The 22,195-nt window shown below is 43.6% G+C and overlaps 1 protein-coding gene across 1 annotated transcript; it reads left to right on the top strand.

Moving 5' to 3' along the window:
* Positions 1–2,855: 2,855 nt before the first annotated feature.
* On the top strand, positions 2,856–16,755 carry LOC125296299 (tektin-3-like). The gene is made up of 7 exons (XM_048246135.1): positions 2,856–3,483; positions 3,573–3,656; positions 3,763–3,833; positions 4,308–4,451; positions 11,119–11,341; positions 15,132–15,286; positions 16,433–16,755. Exons 1-7 carry the CDS (start codon positions 2,956–2,958, stop codon positions 16,731–16,733), a joined length of 1,506 nt encoding a protein of 501 aa, XP_048102092.1. The 5' UTR covers positions 2,856–2,955; the 3' UTR covers positions 16,734–16,755.
* Positions 16,756–22,195: the final 5,440 nt, after the last annotated feature.

Raw genomic sequence — 22,195 nt, 5'->3', positions numbered from 1 at the left:
CCACCTAGTTAAACACAAAAAGTAAAAATGAGGTGGTGTAATTGAAGGTATCTGTGACCTAACATAGTCAAAACTGCACGAAATTGGAAGTGTAGTATCATTATGACACCCTCTGTATGCACGCCAAGTTTTGTGGAATTCCGTTCATGGGGGGCCACACAATAAATTAATTTATGTTACTATACACCAACTGGCCTGTAGGTGGCCGGAGACAGTTTTCTGTGAATATCTCGAGAACTGTAGGGCCTAGGAGGTCCACCTTTTTTTTTGTATGTTGGTCTTAAGGGGCATGTCAACCCATCCCATTACCACTTATTTCATGTATAGCGCCACCTAGTTAAAAAATTAAAAAAAGCAAAAAAAAATTAGGTGTTTTCATCTCAATGTCTCTGGCTGACAAGGTCAAAACTGCACGAAATTAAAAGTGTAGGATCATTATGACACCCTAAGTACACAAAACATGCCAAGTTTTGTGTACTTTCGTTCATGGGGGGCCTTACAATAAAATAATTTATGTGTACATTTAGTGACATACACCAACAAGGATTCCCGGGACACTGAAAGACCGGGGTACACAAAACTTGGTGGGCATGTACCCCCACATGGATAGCATGGAACCGTCATTTTTCGTTTTCATCTGCAGCCCCCCCCCCGCTGGACTGGACCCCCGAAAGGAGGGTAGGGCAGACACAGTTCTCTGTGAATCTTTTATGGTATGTTGGTCTCAAGGGCCCACATCAACCTGGCTCATAATCACTCATTTGTGATTTGCCCCAAAAAAAAAAATGAAAATCAGTAGGATTAAAAGAAAGCCAAAATAAATATTCATCATCATCATCATGGCTGCATTTTCAGTATTGGCGAGAAGTAGTCGTTTGTCCACTAGATGGCGATCGTTGCAGTGAGGCGTAATTTTGTTGGAAGTTATAAGTGGGTTGGAAAAAACAATGGACGCTTCATACAAGGACTGTAATTTACGCAGCTTAACATCTAATAAGGATAGGACGATGTTCACATGAAGTGTAATTCCCATTTCTTCTTGAAGCCGAAATAAATCTGAGGATGTTTATCGGACATGCTTGGTTTTTACTGCAGGTACGTTAATCTTGTAATATCAATAAGGACCTAGGTAATGTTACCGTTAGCGTTGGTTGAGTGATGGAGGCATTTGATTTATTGCATTTGTAGAAAACTATAAATGCGGTTATACCAAGCAAATGTATAGCAGCACTGTTTGTATCTTTCGACTGTCATTTATTGCCGCGTGCTACAAAATCATTCTGTGCAATGGAAGATTTTACCAACGTTACAACGGTCTGAGACAGTTTTGCCTATACATGCGTGAGACTGAGACGCCTGTTTATTTTGTTTTAAGTGCGTGCAGGGTGTGAGAGGGGAATCCATGTGCTTTGATTACAGCTTGGTAGTTGTAGTCTGTGAAATTAAAAAGCACGTGTGTGAAGTATCCAAACAATGACACCTTCATTTCATTATGGCTGCTTTAGCAAAACACCTTAAGCTACTGTGTAGTGGGTCCCATTTAGAAGTGGCTACTTCATTGCGCTTTCATTGACTCATGGAGCTGCGTGAATGTTATTACAACTTTTCGCCACGATATGACAGTTTAAGTCCGGCTTTGATACTGTAAAGGCGAAGCCATTGGTTTTCAAAGGAGATTTTATTTGTGTCGCCAGCATAGCCTATTGACAATTTATGTTGTAAATAGGCCTACCTTATAATCCTACCTGTAGCTTAGGGAAGCTAACAGCTTTCTATTAGGATCTAGTTTGTTAGTTACCGTTTTGTCATAACTCCCTGATGCATTTTTTGCATTTAGAATAGCCAGAGCGTGTATATCTCAATCGAAAATTAAACAATATCGGGTGCCTATGGACTAGGCTGGGTGAACCCAGCCTGATCTGCCCGCGATTTATTTTTTGATTTCTTAAAAGATTGAGCTTGGTCTGATGAAAGCCAGACTAGCCATGGACCTCAGTTAAACAATGCAAGGGAACATGAATCAGCCTATATTTGCACTAACAATAACGGACAAAAGCTCTTCAACTTTTGGCCCGTTAAAATGTGTATGAACAGTCTAGCGACGCATTTCATCAAGGCCCATTTGGACATGTCAGTTATTTGCACCACTGGTTAGATGTAAAACAGCATTTCGTTTAAGACTAGGCTACTGTTACTTAATTTGTGCATTAACAATAACGTTTCAGACTACTGTTACTTAATTTGTGCATTGACAATAAAGTATTACATGAACTAAAGATGACTAAAATCTTATGTAGAAGAAGAAACATTCACAAAAAAATCCATCCATCCAAAATGACCTTTTGTTTTTGATAGCTGTTGAAAACGGCATGGAACTGACAGAGATGTTTTTGTTTAAAAATACAAAAAAAAAAAAAAAAAAAAATGTAGCCTACAGGTGTAAGTGACCTTTCATCAATCCAGTTGCAATGGATGAACTGTGATGAACTGCCCTACTTGTGATTGTTTAGAGATTTTAAAGGTTTTATAACAATTCTACATCTTCTTTGGCTATTCTACAATCTATTCACCTTTTCAGCACCAGTAGGGTACTTTCTGTGCAGCTGCACACACATACTCAGGCATGCCAAACAAGCATACACAAAAGTTTCAAGAGTGGGGGATGGAGTAAAATATGGAGACAAATTGAAGTGTGATTTATTTTCGCGGAACGGATGTACAGGACTGAGCGGCGGTCATATTTTGTACCGCTATGCGGTACATCTAGTTATTATTATTATTTACAAGAAACACAGGCAGCTACGTCACAAACAGTGACGTCTCAAATAAACTAAATTACATCATGTTGCTTTCTTGCCCGTAAATATCCACCTCACTTGCGCTCAGACCTCGAAGCTGCAAAGTAGGCAGACAGGTCGTGTCTTAACATCAAGAGAGCGCTTGACAGCTGCCTAGATGGACTTCATGAAATCAACTCAGTCATGTTTTCGACCCAACACTGCAATAGGCACTGTTTTCACTAATTTAAGATCTACAACAACGAACAGCTTCAAAGGAAACATGCCGTCACCTTTGCTTCCGCCCAGGCGGATGAGTGGTAGGCGAGAGGCCTTTCGGCTCAGAACCGCCGATACCAGGATGCCTCCTCTGAAGCCAGCGATGTCAATGAGCTCACACACAGGTCTCACACCTGAGCAGTGGACCTGGACCAATGCGACGAATTATAAGCGATCAGACAACAACCGTAAATATGCGGAGACATTTCGAAAGGACACCATGAGACTGATTCAGACTAAAGAACAATTAACGTGTAAAACCCAAAACGAGAGCAATAAATGGATATGTGAGAGGATTGAGGACATAACATTCTGGAGCAACGAGATGAAGCATGAGGCTGAGCAACTCACGAAGGACTCGGATATGCTCAAACACATAAAACTGCGGCTTGACAAAGCTATTGCAGAGACAGATGGACCATTGCAGGTAAGGTAGCCAAGTCTCAATTGAAGATGGAATAATGTACATTTCCTATAGCTTGCATTACAGGCCTTCCATTTCACATTGCATGATAGGTGGCTCAAGAGTGCCTTTGTCAGAGGCAGAGAAGGGTGGGCGCTGATATAGTAAATGATGGAGTGGAGAAAGAGCTGATGCAGGTAGGCCTATGTCAATTCGGATGCCCATAAACATTCAGGGCTAAATGTATTGATTGATTGATTGATTGATTGATTGATTGAACTCATTTTTAACCTGCTTCCACAGGAGGTAGCTGTGATAAAGAATTGTCAGGAGCAGTTGGAAAGAGTCAGAAATAAAGTGAAAAAGCAACTTGAGTAAGTAATTGGCCATCCTCTGTGGCCTAACTAAGGAAGAGCACTTCTATCCTCCTATGTGTTGAACTGCCTTAAATCATCTGTGCAAACTTAGACATTAAGGCTCATTCAAGTTTCTGTAGCGCTGCGCAGATCTTGCTGAACGGGGGTGCATGCCCGACAAACATGCATTGTGTTAAGTCCAGCTTATCACGTTTAGCCAGATCTTTATGAACTGCAGATCTGCATGAAGTCGAATGCGCCTTTTACCTTGGTTGGAGTGTTCTCTCTCAGTCACTGGGCAAAACTTCAAAATCCAATAATTCTGCATTGAGTTATACATTTCAGTAATTATTGATTAATAACAACACCGAGAGAAACAGACTCCGACTACACAATGTTTAGGCATGATTATTGTTACTGATCAGTGACTAATCTGAAAATTCAAAGGGAGTTTAATAGCATGAGGACCCGCTTTTCTTTTTTCCATTCTAGAGCTAATCGCATGGCCCAGCTGAAGTTGGAGAAGGACCTGAATGACAAGCACGTAGCTTTTGAGATTGATACCAGATGTTATAAAATGACCAACTACAACAGCAACATCCAGTTCTACCCTAACCTCAACAAACTGGACAAGAGGTAAGTTTGTGATCGTCCTGGTTTTGGATTTCCTTTTGGTCGTGGTTATTATGACCGCCGTGCAGCGAAGCGGCGGTCATATAGGTTTAGTCAGATTTTTTTTTTTTTTTTTTTTTTTTTTTTCGCATGCCCACATTTCCGTCAATGATTCCCGGGACACTGAAAGACCGGGGTACACGAAACTTGGTGGGCATGTAACCCCACATGGATAGCATGGAACCATCGTTTTTCGTTTTGATCTGTAGCCCCCCGCTGGACTGGACCCCCGAAAGGAGGGTAGGGCAAACACAGTTTTCTGTGAATATCTCGAAAACTGTATGGTTTAGGAGGACCATTTTTTTTTTGTATGTTGATCTCAAGGGGCCATGTCAACCCATTCCATAACCACTCATTTCATGTATAGCGCCACCTAGTTAAACACAAAAAAGTAAAAATGAGGTGTTGTAATTGAAGGTATCTGTGACCTAACATAGTCAAAACTGCACGAAATTGGAATTGTAGGATCATTATGACACCCTCTGTATGCACGCCAAGTTTTGTGGAATTCCGTTCATGGGGGGCCACACAATAAATTAATTTATGTTACTATACACCAACTGGCCTGTAGGTGGCCGGAGACAGTTTTCTGTGAATATCTCGATAACCGTAGGGCCTAGGAGGTCCACCTTTTTTATGTATGTTGGTCTTAAGGGGGGCATGTCAACCCATCCCATTACCACTTATTTCATGTATAGCGCCACCTAGTTAAAATTAAAGCAAAAAAATTAGGTGTTTTCATCACAATATCTCTGGCTGACAAGGTCAAAACTGCACGAAATTAAAAGTGTAGGATCATTATGACACCCTCCGAATGCATGCCAAGTTTTGTGTACTTTCGTTCATGGGGGGCCTTACAATAAAATAATTTATGTGTACATTTAGTGACGTACACCAACAAGGATTCCCGGGACACTGAAAGACCGGGGTACAATAAAATGGTGGGCATGTACCCCCACATGGATAGCATGGAACCGTCATTCTTCGTTTTGATCTGTAGCCCCCGCTGGACTGGACCCCCGAAAGGAGGGTAGGGCGACACCAGTTCTCTGTGAATATCTTGAGAACTGTAGGGCCTAGGATGACCAATTTTTTTCCGTTATGTTTGCCTCCAGGGGTCATGTTAACCCATTCCATGTGCACACATGTGCATAAACAGATACACACGCACACACATACATTTACAGTAATCATAATTATGACACATACTCACACAGTAGACATATATGCGCATGCATGCACATGCACAAACACACATACGCAGGCAAACACACAAGCAGCACATACACACACACACACACCCACACACATAAACATAAATTTGTACACGCACACATGCACATAATTCAAGAATTTTTACCGTCATCTACTCCCTGATTTTTGGTCATTGATACCGGGACACCAACCACCGGGTACATGAAATTTGGTGGGTATGTAGCCCCACTAGACTTTTACGGAAAAAAATTTCATTTCGTCCCCGGTACCACCACCAGCCCCTGGCTGGGCCCCCTGAACTGCAAAAAAACAAACAGTTTTTCCTAAATAACTACCTGAACCGGGGGCACTGAGGATGAAGAATCTTTTATGGTATGTTGGTCTCAAGGGCCCACATCAACCTGGCTCATAATCACTCATTTGTGATTTTACCCCCGTAAAAAAATGAAAATGCAATATTATTCTGCTTTAATTGCCCCTATCTTCAGTTAAGATGTTCAGAACTGCACCATTTTATGTGTATGATTGACCTGGCATTCTCTGGGGGTATGCCAAGTTTCGTAGAATTTCATCCATGGGGGGGTCTAAAAAAATTAGGTTATGTGTACATTTAGTGACTGTACACTCATTGGCCTGTAAATGGCGGTGCACACATATACACATGCACACACACAGGCACCCACATACTATCGGTATTAGAGCGGCCCGATACATAATTACAAATTCAGTAGGATTAAAAAGAAAGCCAAAATAAATATTCATCATCATCATCATGGCTGCATTTTCAGTATTGGCGATAAGTAGTCGTTTGTCCACTAGATGGCGCATCGTTGCAGTGAGACGTAATTTTGTTGGAAGTTAAAAGTGGGTTGGAAAAAACAATGGACGCTTCCTACAAGGACTGTAATTTACCTCAGCGGACATCTAATAAGGATAGGACGATGTTCACATGAAGTGTAATTCCCATTTCTTCTTGAAGTTGAAATAAATCTGAGGATGTTTATCGGACATGCTTGGTTTTTACTGCAGGTACGTTAATCTTGTAATATCAATAAGTACCTAGGTAATGTTACCGTTAGCGTTGGTTGAGTGATGGAGGCATTTGATTGATTGCATTTGTAGAAAACTATAAATGCGGTTATACCAAGCAAATTGATAGCAGCACTGTTTGTATCTTTCGACTGTCATTTATTGCACGTGCTACAAAGTCATTCTGTGCAATGGAAGATTTACCAACGTTACACCGGTCTGATACAGTTTTGCCTATACATGCGTGAGACTGAGACGCCTGTTCATTTTGTTTTTGAGATGCGTGCATGGTGTGAGAGGGGAATCGATGTGCTTTGATTACAGCTTGGTAGTTGTAGTCTTGTGAAATTAAAAGCACGTGTGTGAAGTATCCAAACAATGACACCTTCATTTCATTATGGCTGCTTTAGCAACACACCTTAAGCGTAGTGTAGTGGGTCCCATCTAGAAGTGGCTACTTCATTCGCGCTTTCCTTGACTCATGGAGCTGCTTGAATGTTATTAAAATGTTTCGCCACGATATGGCAGTTTAAGTCCGCTTTGATACTGTAAGGCGAAGCCATTGGTTTCAAAGGAGATTTTATTAGTGTCGCCAGCATAGCCTATTGACAATTTATGTTGTAAATAGGCCTACCTTATAATCCTACCTGTAGCTTAGGGAAGCTAACAGCTTTCTATTAGGATCTAGTTTGTTAGTTACCGTTTTGTCATAACTCCCTGATGCATTTTTGCATTTAGAATAGCCAGAGCGTGTATATCTCAATCGGAAAATTAAACAATATCGGGTGCCTATGGACTAGGCTGGGTGAACCCAGCCTGATCTGCCCGCTATTTATTTTTTGATTTCTTAAAAGATTGAGCTTGGTCTGATGAAAGCCAGACTAGCCATGGACCTCAGTTACACAATGCAAGGGAACATGAATCAGCCTATATTTGCACGAACAATAACGGACAAAAGCTCTTCAACTTTGGCCCGTTAAAATGTGTATGAACAGTCTAGGCGACGCATTTCATCAAGGCCCATTGGACATGTCAGTTATTTGCACCACTGGTTAGATGTAAAACAGCATTTCGTTTCAGACTACTGTTACTTAATTTGTGCATTAACAATAACGTTTCAGACTACTGTTACTTAATTTGTGCATTGACAATAAAGTATTACATGAACTAAAGATGACTAAAATCTTATGTAGAAGAAGAAACATTCAAAAAAATCCATCCATCCAAAATGACCTTTTGTTTTGATAGCTGTTGAAAACGGCATGGAACTGAGATGTTTTTGTTTATAAATACATAAAAAATAAATAAATAAATAAATAACATTATGCTGATACCTTTTGCTTTTCCCAAATACAATGTAGCCTACAGGTGTAAGTGACCTTTCATCAATCCAGTTGCAATGGATGAACTGTGATTAACTGCCCTACTTGTGATTGTTTAGAGGTTTTAAAGGTTTTATAACAATGCTACATCTTCTTTGGCTATTCTACAATCTATTCACCTTTTCAGCACCAGTAGGCTACTTTCTGTGCAGCCGCGACACACACACTCAGGCATGCCAAACAAGCATACACAAAAAGTTTCAAGAGTGGGGGATGGAGTAAAAAATATGGAGACAAATTGAAGTGTGATTTATTTTCGCGGAACGGATGTACAGGACTGAGCGGCGGTCATATTTTGTACCGCTATGCGGTACATCTAGTTCATGAAAGAGTTGTCTTAAAAAAAGTAACGCTTCAAAGTCGGTCTCGGTAATAATGCATGGCTGAAGTATTGCAAACTACTCAGCTATCTGAAAATACAGGCCAAAACTGCATGGAGGAAGCATATCCTACTGCTGGAGCCTGGTTTCCTTGTGGTCCCTCCCTGGAGGGCTTTTTCACGGGTAGAAAGGCCTGCTCTGCTGTGCTATGGAGGTTTCTTTTCAAATGTCAGGGAACAACATGAACTAGAAGGGGATTGGCTGACGGCTAGTCATTTGTCACCCAAAATCATAGGCGTTAAAGTGCAAGTGTGTGTGTGTGTGTGTGTGTGTGATGAGGAAATAATCTCCCATTTGTCTAGACATGGTAAACAAAAGGAATTTACTTTGAAGTCCACATGGTTTTGCTGTAAACTTTTTTGCTGTTAACGTTTTGCTGTGGTGATGGAGTATTCAATATGTGTTTGCTGCAGTTAACAGATTGTCTTGACTGCTTGATCGGACATGATCATTTACCCTGGGTATCGTGGGAATGCTCCATACCAAAAGAGCTTCCAGACTGAATTGTCATGTGGCTCTTGTGTGAAGGTGTCAAGGCTAAACGTTGATCCTTTCTCACTGTGAAGTGTAGAAGGAGAGAAATGTGATATGCGTTAAATCTGCCACACCCTTTACACACTCCATCTGAATGCTCCCAGGCTCTGTCAGACAGAGTCTCACGTTTGAAAATGTTGGCATGAAGTTAAAAAACATTTATTGTCATTAACACTGGAAAAAAAAACTTTCCTAATTAAACCAAAAGAAAATCAAGCATGTGTAGAAGCAAACTGTCATTTGCATGCAGCCTGATATAAAAGCAGACCTTGCTTAGATTTTGTTTTTCTTGTTTCTTCGTCATGACTATCATGATAAACCTTCAGAATTCACCTGGACTGCAGAATATTTCCCCTCATGGCCCAGTGCCACACACAGTCCTGCAGGGGGTGTCAGAGAGGTCAACACAATTTTAAACCTAAACAAAAGCTCTTTTCTAATTGGATGGTGTTGGAAGCTAATTTGTTTTCCATATGTAGGCTTTGACCGTTAGACTGCTTTGTAAGTTTCCTCAAACATTAGGCATGTTGGCAGTATGTTGGCTCGCTGCCAATACAACACAGATTATTTAAAGGGAGCATGTATCTTATAGCTGTCAAACGCACCCTCAAAACACATGGCAGAGAAAGCCTTGAAGGTACTTTGATCATAGTGACAGCTCTAGTCACCCACATCTGGAGCCTAGCTTAGCAAAGCTGGAATAATTTCTGTTGTTTTCTTTCTTATCGTAAATTATGTCACATTAGATTAGACTAGACCAGTTGAAAGGAAGTGGAAAGTAGGACGCGACAAACAGACTGTGTCCGCAATCTGCGTCCACAAAGGCATCTCTGTAACCTCACAGAGCCAGGGGCAAATTAGGAGACAAATGTCAGTTGGTTGTCAAGGAAACGAGTCTACCTTGTTCCCCTTGTTCCCGCCCCCATCGTGAGCACCCCTGAATGTTTGTAGTTCATAGAGTTCTCTGTAGTTGTATTTGTACAATTGCGTGCATGTGTGTGTACATTTCTATGTGCTGCCATAAAAAGGGGAAGAACAGGTGTGGCACATGAGCACCTGAATTTAGAGTTTTAGTGCCCTCAGGGCCATGTTGGATCCCTAACCACACCCAAGTATGCACTGGCTAGTACACAATCCCAGGTTTAGTCTAGACTACCTTTGAACTGGTTATCTCCAGATTAGCCATAGTCTCAGACAACATCTCTGTGCACTGAACGTAAATCACTTTCATCCGAAGACATGCTTAAGCACAGCCTCTGATTTGTGTAAGTGTAAGATGACAACAGCACCACTCACCATCGAGCTATTATCTGTTCCGCATTTTTGGCCAAACTATTTTTTTAAAATCTGTATTATGACGGAAGAAAATGGGTCTGTCTGACAACATTTTATACATGGAAAAATGCAGTGTAAGCGTACTGTCAGCAAGTCCAGGCTGTAATTCATCAGAAAGTCTGCAACTACAATGGCAAGTGAAAGAGACCTCAGGTTATCTTGCTATTTAAGGATACACACAGGCCCACTGTCATAAACATGCTGCCTACGTCAAATAAAGTTCTGCACAGTTCTGAAATGTTATAGGGGCATATGACTACATAAGCCAACCAAAGGTTAATATGTAAATTGTTATGGAGTGACAGCAAATGCACATCTGTGATCAACCCTCACTATAATTCCCTTGCCAGCCATATAAAAAAAAAGGTTGGGACAGTCATTCATACACTGTTAGAATAAAGTATCTTTAGCTGTATTACAATCCATTAATGTGAAGAATTATTCCATTCTAAAAAGTGTAGTCTTTATTGTAATCTCTTGGTCGGATACCCTTAGCTATCAGTGCAACATAACTCTTACCCCAAGACCACATTGAAAGCACAGCTGAAGTAGAGCGCAAGTGCTACACAAAAAAATAGAAATAGAAGGGTCTATTTTTTAGACTATCCACAGCACGTATGCACCACTGGTGTAGCCAGTTCCATTGATTGTAGTGAAAGCTAATTGTTGCAGCATATACCCCACGAACATTCCGCCTCATCAGTTTCGTCTCCGGTGTAAAACAGCCGTTGGACTGACCAAAAGACGCCTCTCCAGTGTTTCAGTGCCTGAGACGTGGTCCAAGTTCTCCGAGGACAACATCATGCTGTCCCAGAACGAGCGGATCAACACCAGGAGGATCATGGAGGAGGCCGAGAGGGTGATGGAGGGCACCTCTGCCGACATGTGGAGCCAGTTCCACAGTGTCAACGTGGCCTTCACCAAACGCATTGCCGAGACGACCGAGGCCAACAACCGGCTGCAGTACCACCTGTCCAAGGTAAGGAACCCGGCTGCAGTACCACCTGTCCAAGGTAAGGAACCTTGCTGCACCAAACCAAACCAATCAGACTCCCTTCTAGCACCTCTAACCAAACTCCCTTATAACAACAGACATATGACATTTATTTACTGTCAGAGCCGGACAGTAACGGAGTACATTTACTTGAGTACAGTACTTGAGTACAATTTTGAGGGATCTGTACCTTACTCGAGTATCATTTTTGGGGAGTACTCATGACTTTACTCAAGTACATTTGAGAGGCAAATATTGTACTCCTGACTCCACTACATTTCTATCCATAACCGTGAGTACCCGTTACTACTTCTAAAAAAAAAGGAAAAAAAAAAAAATCTCGGAAACCCTCAATTTGTTGTTTCCCTCTCAAATGTGATTGGATTGTGCAGGCGCCACTGATTGGGACAGCCTATCAGCAATCACCTTCAACTTTCCGCCAAAGTCAACTCCATGGTCAGATTTAGATAAGAGACGAAACCATGGACGAAACAATGGATGAAGACGCAGCAGGTCCATCCCAGGAATGTGCCAACCTGTGGCCCCACCTCGCCAGACTATTCAAAGTTTCAAAGTTAATGATAGTTTTCGCTTCAAGTGTTTCAATTACAAAATAGTATTTTGTATTTGAAATACGTATTTTAAATACATGTATTAGAAATACTGCCCATCCCTGGCAACATGGTAAAAAGATGAAAATGACTTGATTTTACTTCCAATTCCTTTTACATTGTCCAAGGTATTAACATTAACATTTTTCATAACTCCACGTAGGACGTTTCTGTACATAAATGTAAGCACTGTGGCAGTAGTAATGCAATATTTAGAAAATGTAGGCTACTCTTGTACTCTTGATACTCAAGTACTTTTAAAAACAAGTACTTCAGTACTTTTACTTAAGTAGACATCTGACTGTTGTAGTTTTACTTGTACTTGAGTAAAATTTAGCTGTGTACTCTGTCCGCCTCTGTATACTGTCAAATATATACTGGGCTCACTACAACGACCACCAATGACAGCCAAGCAGAGTTATGTAGTTCAGTCTGTTCCAGTGTTTCCATCTGCACCAGAATTTGGTGGCATCCCCCTTGATTGGCTCTTGATATCAATCAGTGTAGGTTTTGAATTAGGAGTGGGTTTGAAAAGCAATTAGTTTAGCTCTTTGATGCAAGGGTAGGGCAGTGTGTTTGGCAGACATCGCAGTGTGTTTACTTTCTGGTCCTACTTTCATTTTTTTTTTGCACAACACACACACCCTGATAAATTCCCCATTAGCTGCTGGCAAATGCTGTTTGTGCACTGCAAGCGTTCTCCCCTCGGCTGACAAGAGAAATTCATCACTTAGACAAAACCACACAGTACACCCTAGGAAGACATTTCCCTCTCCTATGTTGCTTGGGTGCAGTATGCAGTTGTGCAGAAGGCCTGGAGGGGCTGAAGGCTGGGGTTGCAGAGCTGGCCAGGATGGGGGACTGTTGTGGGGTGTGTATGTGTGTGTGTGTGGGTGTGTGTGTGGGGGCTGTTTTGATGCACAGTTCAAGGCGCTGGGACAGGATAGCATTCCAGCGTGCTAATGAAGATGTTAGCGGTAAGCTAAGGGCCGAGCCCGGCAGGCTACATTAGGACACGGAGGGTAAAAACTCCTACACGATCCCCAGAAGGCCTGCTCTGGATTACATCTCGCCCGAGGCTGAGATTTCTCTCTCCCACCCTCCCTTCTCTCTCTCTCTCTCTCTCTCTCTCTCTCTCTCTCTCTCTTTTCCCTGACCAGAAAGAAAGCAATAAAGCAAGCCTCAGCAACACAAGTCGTCCTCTTGAAGGGATTAAGCAATGCTCTGTGAGGCTTGAGCCAGGCCCCTCACTGGGCAGTCCTGTCTGCTGGAGCGGACGGGAGCGGACGGACTCTGCGCTCTCTCTGCCTTTGGTCAGCATGGGGCCGGCCCGGCGGCCGGTGCGCACATTCCACCAGGCAGGGGAGAATGCGCTACTGATACCGGTTTAGCCCAGAGGCCGGCCACTCGCTGACTCCGACTTGGCTTGGGAGTCTGGTGGTGCACGCTTGCAAAAACCAGGACCTTGAGTAACCTAACAAGAGTGCACATGCTTTCGCAGGGGCACAGGTCATGCTGAACTGAAGTCGTAGGGGTTTTCTTAGTACTCTGCAGGGTAGCTGTGTGTGTGTGTGTGTGTGTGTGTGTGTGTGTGTGTGTGTGTGTGTGTGTGTGTGTGAGAGAGTGAGAGACAGACAGAGAGAGAGCAAGAGGGAGTGAAAGAGAGGAAGAGCGAAAATGAATGAAATCCTAGATGGTGTTTCTAACTTCGTATCTGAAAAAAAAAACACAATATAATTTGGGCCTCATGGATTGTTTCCTCTTCAGCCTCATTCAGCCAATATCCCAAGAGTCCCTGTGAGTAACCCAAACATCTGTTAATGTCCTCCATTTCCCAATATAGAGTTGTAGCCATGAACTCTGTTGGAGCAAAAGGTTTAAGAGGCGTGGGGAGTGGAGGGTGGGTGGTTGCTAACATGGTTGTTAGAACTTTAGTGTGTGCGCTATGAGACAGGACAGGAGAGACCCACTCTGTGGATTAAGGATGTTCCTGGTTTTTGTGGTTGGCTCACAGGGTGCCCAAATCTTTTCCCCTTTGAAGTCCGTCAGTTACTGTCATTTTCATAATGGGAAATATTGACTCACGTTGTGTTATTCTGACCCCAAGATGGCTTCCCACCTCAGAGCAAGTGGGATGCTTTCCACCAAAATCCGAGGCATATATTTTACATGCAAACCAGTTTCGCTCTGAATAACCCACTGCATTATTAGTTTGGCAGCCCAAGCTGCACGATGCATAAATGGAGCTGAGGGCTTATGGCAGTTCAGCACTGGCAATGCTGTTTGTAATCAGTGGCCACCACTGGCGTACTGCCTCATAGTGTGCTGTGGAATATGAGGTGGCATTATCCTTATGGTATGTTAAGAGGACTCTCTCCATCCGTGTTTTAACATGAGAATTGCAAAGTGTTTGGTCCTGTGCAATATGGAGAAAATAGCTAGAGATTTCATTGAAAATGACAGGTATACACACACACACATACACACACACATACAGGAGTGCAGTTTAGTTCGGTGCACACAAACGCACAAACATAAATAGACACACACACACACACACACACACACACACACACACACACCACACACACAAATACACTCACTGGAGCACACTTGCTGCTTACGCCCTGTTGGCACCTGCCACATGAAGTGTATGTGTGTGTGTGTTTGTGTGTGTGTACATGTACATGTTAAGTTGCGATAAGATAAGGTGGCAGCGAGCTGACATGAGAAATGGAGGCTGAGAGACGCGCTGACGGGAATCGGGAGTCGACGAGGCGGCCATGCCTAAGAGCGAGTGACTCACTGGCGGCCCGCACTTCATCATCATCACCATCATCATCCTCATCCCTATCACCAGCACTCTCTACCTGCCATGACATGTTGATCTGATTCGGGGTGGTGGGGGGGGGGGATCATGAGACTCATGATCCCCCTATTTGTGTCTGCATGGCAGTAGCCAATCCACAAGCAAGCACGTGACTGTAAAAAAAGTCTGCTTTTATCCTAAGCATGAGCATGACGTGGCGGTTGTTTAGGTGGAAGCCCCTTAGAAATAAGATTAATCATCAGGATTTATGGCCTGCCAGTCCTAGTGTTTTATTTATTTGTTTTTTTTTGTCTTTTTCATTTGGTTTGTTTGTGTTTCTTTGTGTTTTTTAAAGACCCTGCAGGAGATGTTCCAGACGGACAGAACCATCGCTGATCTGGAACGCACCATCAACGACAAAAAGTTCCCTCTCAAAGTGGCCCAGAGTCGGCTTGAAGAAAGGACCAAGAGGCCCAACATGGAGCTTTGCAAGGATCCTCCGCACAACATGTAAGTACTGCCAGAGGCCCAGGACAGACAGAGTGCTGATATCCATGTCCCTACGTATCCAATATTCCCTACTCCACATCTACATCTCCCTCAGTTTAAGCTTAATTCACACTAATGTTTAGTATGCAATCCAACATCACTGAATATATTTTGTATTTCCCCACTCTTGTCCATACACTGAACACACGGTGGAAGAAGAAACTATAATAGGAAACGCTTTAACGTAATGATATTTTTCAGAGGTCAAACTGTCTCTGACTTCACGGGCCAAGCTGGAGAATGGCATTTACTAGCAGAGAAGAGAAAGGAGAGTAGACAAACCTCTGACGTTACATCTCCATCAGACATAGCACTTACACGTTCCTTTCCCCCTCCCAAAACCGTTTATTTGTAGAAGGGGAGCTCGTAATGAGGACATTATGGAGAATCATTGGGGGATTAAAAGAATGCTGTCCCTGGACGTGACCATTTCTGTAACGGCGAAAGGCATTTTGAGCATGGCCAGGATTGACCGTGGCATTTTGGGGCCCTGTGTGTCTTTCCTAACCTCTCTTGGTCACTAAATGCTCAGTCGCATTCTCAGCTGCCAGTCCCGTTATGGAGACACATTGTGGGATACCAGGGATCCATTCTGAAGGGTCGCGTTTTTACCCCCTTGTTGTTTATACCAACTGCTCGTTGTTGTGAGAAGACTCGGCTGTGTTTGGGCTGGCGCGACTTGCCAGCTTTCAAATTCGCGCTGATTTACCCTAAACGCATGAGCCTCAGGAGTCATCCCTTACCCATAAGTAGTCATAAACGTGAGTTGTGCGAGTGTGTTAGGCTAAGGTGTCTGAGTGGCAGTTATTCCCAATGTCTGGGAGAGAGGAGGTGAAAAGGTCAACTGAAAAGATAAGCTGTGGAGTATGTACAGTTAATGTGACAGTCTCCAAAGGCATAAGTGGAAGTGAACATTTAGATGTAGCCTATAGTTCATTGGAATAGAGCAAGCACAGGTGCCTAGTATCAAAATAGAGACACCACATTAATATATGGATCTTTAGCTGTGATAACTCGATGTTTATGTGTGTGTGCATGTGTGTGTGTGTGTGTGTGTGTGTGTGTGTGTGTGTGTGTGTGTGTGTGTCACCCGCCCCCTGACCCCAGGCTCCTGAGCGAGGTGCAGCACATCCAGAGCACGATGAGTACGCTGAGCCATCGCCTGGCCGATGCCATGGCCCTGCTGCAGCAGCTGGCCGACACCAAGTCCGTCCTGGAGCAGGAGCTCTTCGTCAAGGCCCACTCGCTCTTCATCGACCAAGAGCGCTGCATGGGCCTGCGCAAGGTCTTCCCCAGCAGCCCACGCCTGGTGGGTTACACATTAGCTAAACCAGTCAGGACCAGTCCAACCCAGAGCAGCTCAGCTCCAACCCCATCTACCCCACCGACTAACCCATCCGTATCCTAATAAAACCCCCACATAGCATTTGGTCAGCCTGCTGTTGCCTTTCTGAAATGTTAATGTTTATGTAGTCAACAATGATGATTGAGTTTCTGCCAGTGTGCCAATATTTAGGGAGATTTTTCACATGCCAAGATTTTTTTTTGCTTGAGTGGCTTGAACACCTGATTGGTATTCAGTGCTCGTGCCTTGTACTCACGTGTATGTGCAGACAACACTTACTCACACACACATGCACACACACACACACATCCTTGTACGCACAAACAAACCCACAGCCTTTTCTTCAGGGTTAGTAAAAAAAACAAGAGCTGTCCTTGCTCATCAGGACTGTCATTGATATCCATCAGTTTCCATTATGAGACAATGGCTTAGGTGTTTATGTGAGATGAAAGCACCCTTCCCCCTGGTTGCCAACAGCATAACGCAATCCATCAGTCCAACCGCACAGCAGAAGAGCGCATGTGACATGCAAAGCACCCTCGCTTGCCTTAAGGCGGCGACAGACTGGCGCAGATGCAGGCCGGGTCCGTGCCTAGTCAGGGCCAGAGTCGTCTTTCAGCACGGGCCTGCTCTCGACCACAGAGGGAAAAGGACAGCGGGCCGTAGGCTTCACCTAACACATGCAAATCCCTGTCTATGTGCCTGATCTGATCATTTCACTACTGCAGGCTTCTCTGTTGTCGTCATCGTTGTTGTTTTTGTCTCGTGACCCCATCTGCTCAGAATGGGCCAAGCGATCCAGGTGTAGCTCCCGCGGAAATGACCGCAAAGGACGCCTGAAGTTCAAGTTGTTACAGAGCATTTTGTCATTGATCCATTCCCGGATCTGTTATCATACTGATGGTGTCAGTGGGCAGTAATTTATTTTAAAAGCCTGGTATGACAATATATAGGTCATTTCTTTTGTCCGTACTATAAAGTTAGCAAGAATTAATTAAAAAACAGAAAATTGCCAGTATGTGGACAGAACAAACTGGCCTCTTGGTTATGAAGGAGAAACTGGCCTCTTGGTTATGAACAGTGGAGTAACATAGAACTTTTAAAAATGAGGTTGTTTTTTTTTGGAGGGTGGGGGCGGGGCGCTAAACAATGTCCTCCTGGCAAAGAAAATTGACTGTGCTCAAAGTAAGCACAAGGCCTGTGGAGATGGAGGCAGCTTGCATATCTACTGCTTCTTGGAAGTGAACAAAGGCAGGGACATGTCACAAGTCTCTCTGTTCTTTCTTTCTTTGCGACTCTTAACCTCTGAGCCAGCTGTGGAGGGAGCAACGTGGACCCATACAGTGGGGAGTAAGGTGGACGTGTTTACGTAAGATGAACATGTTTGCACGAAAATAACACCATGGCCAACGTTGTTGTTGTGCCAGCAGAGAGCTCTGTGCTGCACTTGACAGAAATGACCTTTAAAAACCAACTGTTTTTTTTTTTTCCACCAAGGAGATGTGTGAAGATGAGAGAGCTTTTTTAAATGTCCCTGGTAAAAGAACTCTAATGTAGGTACCAGTAAATTACTAATTAATTGCAACTTCCTAATGACCTTTATGTCCCTGGGGGGTATTCCAAGTACGTCGTTTAGTGACAAACCTGGGTAAGTTAACTCAGAGTAAGTGGTACGTGTCTATCTGTAATAGTCATTCTCGGATCATGAAGAATAGATGCAGATATCTATCTTGCATGTGGAACAGTCTCCTCACAGGAAAAACAGCCGGCTTAAAAATAAACTGCAGGAAGGAACATCCTGCGCTATTTTTCACCACTTGTGACAAATTAGAATTTACCCTTCACTGAGCGAAGGAAAAAGACAGACGTGCATTTCCTTTTGATAGCCATTTCCTCTCTTATTCTATGAATAGTGTGGCTGGTTTGGAGTGACAGCCGCACAAACGGAGCCAGCACAGTGGTGGTGGTGTTGATGCTGGGTGTTCGTCTGGACGTGCCGTTTAGACATACTGTAGTAGCCAAAGTTTTTGGACTGTCGGCTCGGGCGCGGGATCCCTTGGGAGGAGAGCCCAGTGTGACCTCACACAGCTGTGCAAACACATTCCCGACCCACAAATGACACACGCACACACACACACACACACCAGTACACCATGACAGCAATGGGCGTATTAGTAGCAACCTCACACACACACACACACGCACAGGGAAAGGCAGGAAACAGAAAGTATTTTAGCAAAGAATAAGAGGACAAGTGGTCATATGAATGACCTCTAAATCAGAGTGGAATCCTGCATTAGGCACAACGACATTTTTTCCAATAGAGCCATGTAGTTAGGATAGGCATGTCTTTTCCTTCTTTTCCTCCAATCAGAAGTCCTGGGTTAGAGACAGATCCACACAGAGTATGTGGGACGATGATAAAGGTATGTACATGTATGCCCTAATCAGGCGAAGGGCAAAGATTAAGCAACATTTCCTATTGGTCAAGAAGGTGTGACCTGTTTGCTCAACTGAGCCAAATCCCTTCAGCCCCTTTGGATAAATCAGAGGCTGTGTTCGTCCGAGTTGAACCCGGACTTTGGACGGCACTGGTCAGTTTACATTGTTTTGAAAATACCCACACGTCTAATCTGGCACTGTTTGTGTTCTACAATCCACTCTGATACTTAAGATGTCACTGTTTACGTAATTCTATGGCACTTTGATGTAAACGTACCATTGAGGAATGCTATTTGGCAGAGCAGAGTGTTAGGGCAGGATGGGAGCCTGGGACAGCTGGAGCTGGAAGCTGGAGGAGTACTCATACCACACAGCTGCACCGTCCGACACCAACCCTCCTCCATCACTCACCCCACCTGCCTCACCTGCCAGAGCCAGGTAGGGACTAGGGAGCCCCATCTAAGCAAATGAGAGCAGAGAGCAATGCAAATGCTTCACCCCCATTCAGTCAAAGCAGAGGAAAGGGAGGAGGGAGTAAAAATACTTTAACAGCCGTATTAGCAGAACCATCCCTTTCCCCTCTCTTGAACACACACGCCCACACACACACATGCATACACACTCACACACACACACTCACTTACACATACACCCACATCTACATACTCATTCCAACACATAGACCCACACTTACACTCACACACACACACACACATGCCCTTTAAAAAAATATTTTTTAAAAACAGGCGGAGTCTCCTTCCAGTACCTTGAATTTTTTTTTCTATCGTTCGTGAAACAGAGGAGAAGGGGAGGGAGGCAAAGAGCTTGAGTTCTCAACAGGATTCAGAGGAGGTGGGAGGGTGTGTGTGTGTGTGTGAGCCTCAGCTCAGGGGCCAACATGAGGTTTGAAGACAGATCGGAGGAGGCATGTTTTAACTCTGACAGGAAGAGATGGAATTTGTGGACAGACAGTCAGACAGATTACTACAATTCCGCCATTATGAATATTTTTGTGCATCTTCCTTCAATGCAATTCCTTTTATCCATCCCTGTTGCTCACAGTATACATGTATCAGCGAATGATTACATATTTTTCACACATGGTGAAGAAGGAACGTCTCTTTGTACCTTGTTTACTAGCTCAATTCAGTCTGTTTCATCTGAGACTCCAATGCTGCAGGGATGTTGAATTAAAAGACTAAAAGAAAATCCTGTATGTGCATTTAGTGGGTCAACTGACTGCTGAGCCAAGGGGCTCGGCGTAGTTGGAGCAGCACACCATTGTCCACACTCTTAAAACGGATGTGTTGGAAACAACAGAATTTGGACACGGAGATGTGTTAAAAACAATGCAAGTTGTGTTGTTTTCAAAGCAAGTTGTGTTATGTTTTTTATCACATACTGTGTACACTCTTGAAATTAAACTCTTGAAATAACAAAACCAATGTGTTGGAAACAACACAAACTGTGTTGTCCCTATCTGGACATAGAGATGTGTTAAAAACAATACGAGTTGTGTTGTTTTCAACACATTCGTTTTAAGAGAGTAGTCCCTGACAAACGTCTGAGCCACTCTGCGAAATCAGCTCAGGGCATCAACCTACCTTGACCCCCGACCCCAACACCCAACCAGATTTTCTCCTGCTGAACAAGTGAGGTGCTCTTCAGTCATTAACAAAAAGAATGAAAAAAGACACTGTGATCCATTAACCAGTGAGCCAAACTCTTCTTTTTCCTTGGTTGAGTGGTTGGATAAGCCAGAAGCAGCTTTTCCAAGTTTATTTTCAGAGAAATCAGACTGGTTGGAGTTACATTACATTTAGCAGACACTTTTTGACCAAAGTGACTTACATATGTCAGCTATATTACAAGGGATTACATTGCCCCCGGAGCAACTTGGGGTTAGGTGCCTTGCTCAAGGGCACAACTGTGGAAGCTGGGAATTGAACCAACAACTTTCAGGCTACTGCACGCTAACCCAGCTCCTTAACCACTACACTACCATCGCCCCAAAAGTGAATGGGTTTTCTCACAGAGGCGCAGACGGGGTTCGAACCCGCGATCTTCGGTTTACGAGACCGACACCTTACCACCGAGCCCAATGTTCCACAAAGAACATACAACTCATAATCACATTGTTTATTCAGGGGAAACTGACTGAGCATTAAGCTATTTTACAGCAATGCCCTAAGTTTACAAACAAAGAACCAAACAAAAACAAGGTGCTGGGTAGAGCATACTTAAGAAACGGGTTTTACTTGCTAAACCTTAATGGTAGGAGAGAGACACTTTGCAAACAGTGCTAAGGTTGCTTTACATTACATTGCTGTAACACATGAAAAGTTTCATGGTATTTGAGATCAACAGCCAATCTTGTCCTATTTAAAGTGTCAGGATTGTGTTTGAACACTAGCATTTATTTTACAATGTACACTGAACAGACAGCCACAGCACCTTGAGAACCAATTTGCTCAAATTGGCAACAAAGTGTATGGGATTAGACTCGTCAAATACGAATTTAATGTTGTCCAATGTCCATCTATATCATTCTAATCAGTAATAGCATGAAGGAATGACTAGTGCAAAAATCCTATGTATACTGAGGTCCTGAGCCAGTTAATCCCGACCCTGGTGAGTCCCACACCAATAGCATGAGGAATGACCAGTGTGAAAAAGATCCTGAGGTATAGTGTGTGTATAGGCCATGGCTAGACCAGGTGCCCCTTACTGCCAAGCCCCTCTTTGTTCCTTACACCTTGGCAGCGCTCCTGTTCATCTCACAGCTGTCACCGGGGCCAAGGTTGCACGACACCAGACGGAATGGGACTCGTCCCAATCCCAGGCCTCAAAGCAGTGATGCCTCCAGTGCGTGTCAGGGCATTGGTGACTTGATAATGGATCCACCTCATGACCTAACCAAGCCCACTGAAAACAGTCGCCCCAAAGCCGAAGCTCTGTAATAGGCGTGCATGTGGTGTTCTGTGGCATTTACAATGCAAATCCTCCTCTGGAACTGGCTGTGTGCATATACAGGCCTTGGTGGCGGTGACATGGGGACGTCAAAACCCCTCTTGTTCCATGAC

Source organism: Alosa alosa, chromosome 6, assembly GCF_017589495.1.
Source record: "Alosa alosa isolate M-15738 ecotype Scorff River chromosome 6, AALO_Geno_1.1, whole genome shotgun sequence".
Taxonomy (NCBI): Eukaryota; Metazoa; Chordata; class Actinopteri; order Clupeiformes; family Clupeidae; genus Alosa; species Alosa alosa.
This window is presented reverse-complemented; position numbering and strand designations above follow the sequence as displayed.

Coding starts and splice junctions, on each gene's coding strand:
- LOC125296299 (XM_048246135.1), top strand. CDS start 2,956: ATGGACTTCATGAAATCAACTCAGTCATGTTTTCGACCCAACACTGCA. Junction 3,484..3,572: donor AGACAGATGGACCATTGCAG/GTAAGGTAGCCA, acceptor ATTGCATGATAG/GTGGCTCAAGAGTGCCTTTG. Junction 3,834..4,307: donor AAAGTGAAAAAGCAACTTGA/GTAAGTAATTGG, acceptor TTTCCATTCTAG/AGCTAATCGCATGGCCCAGC.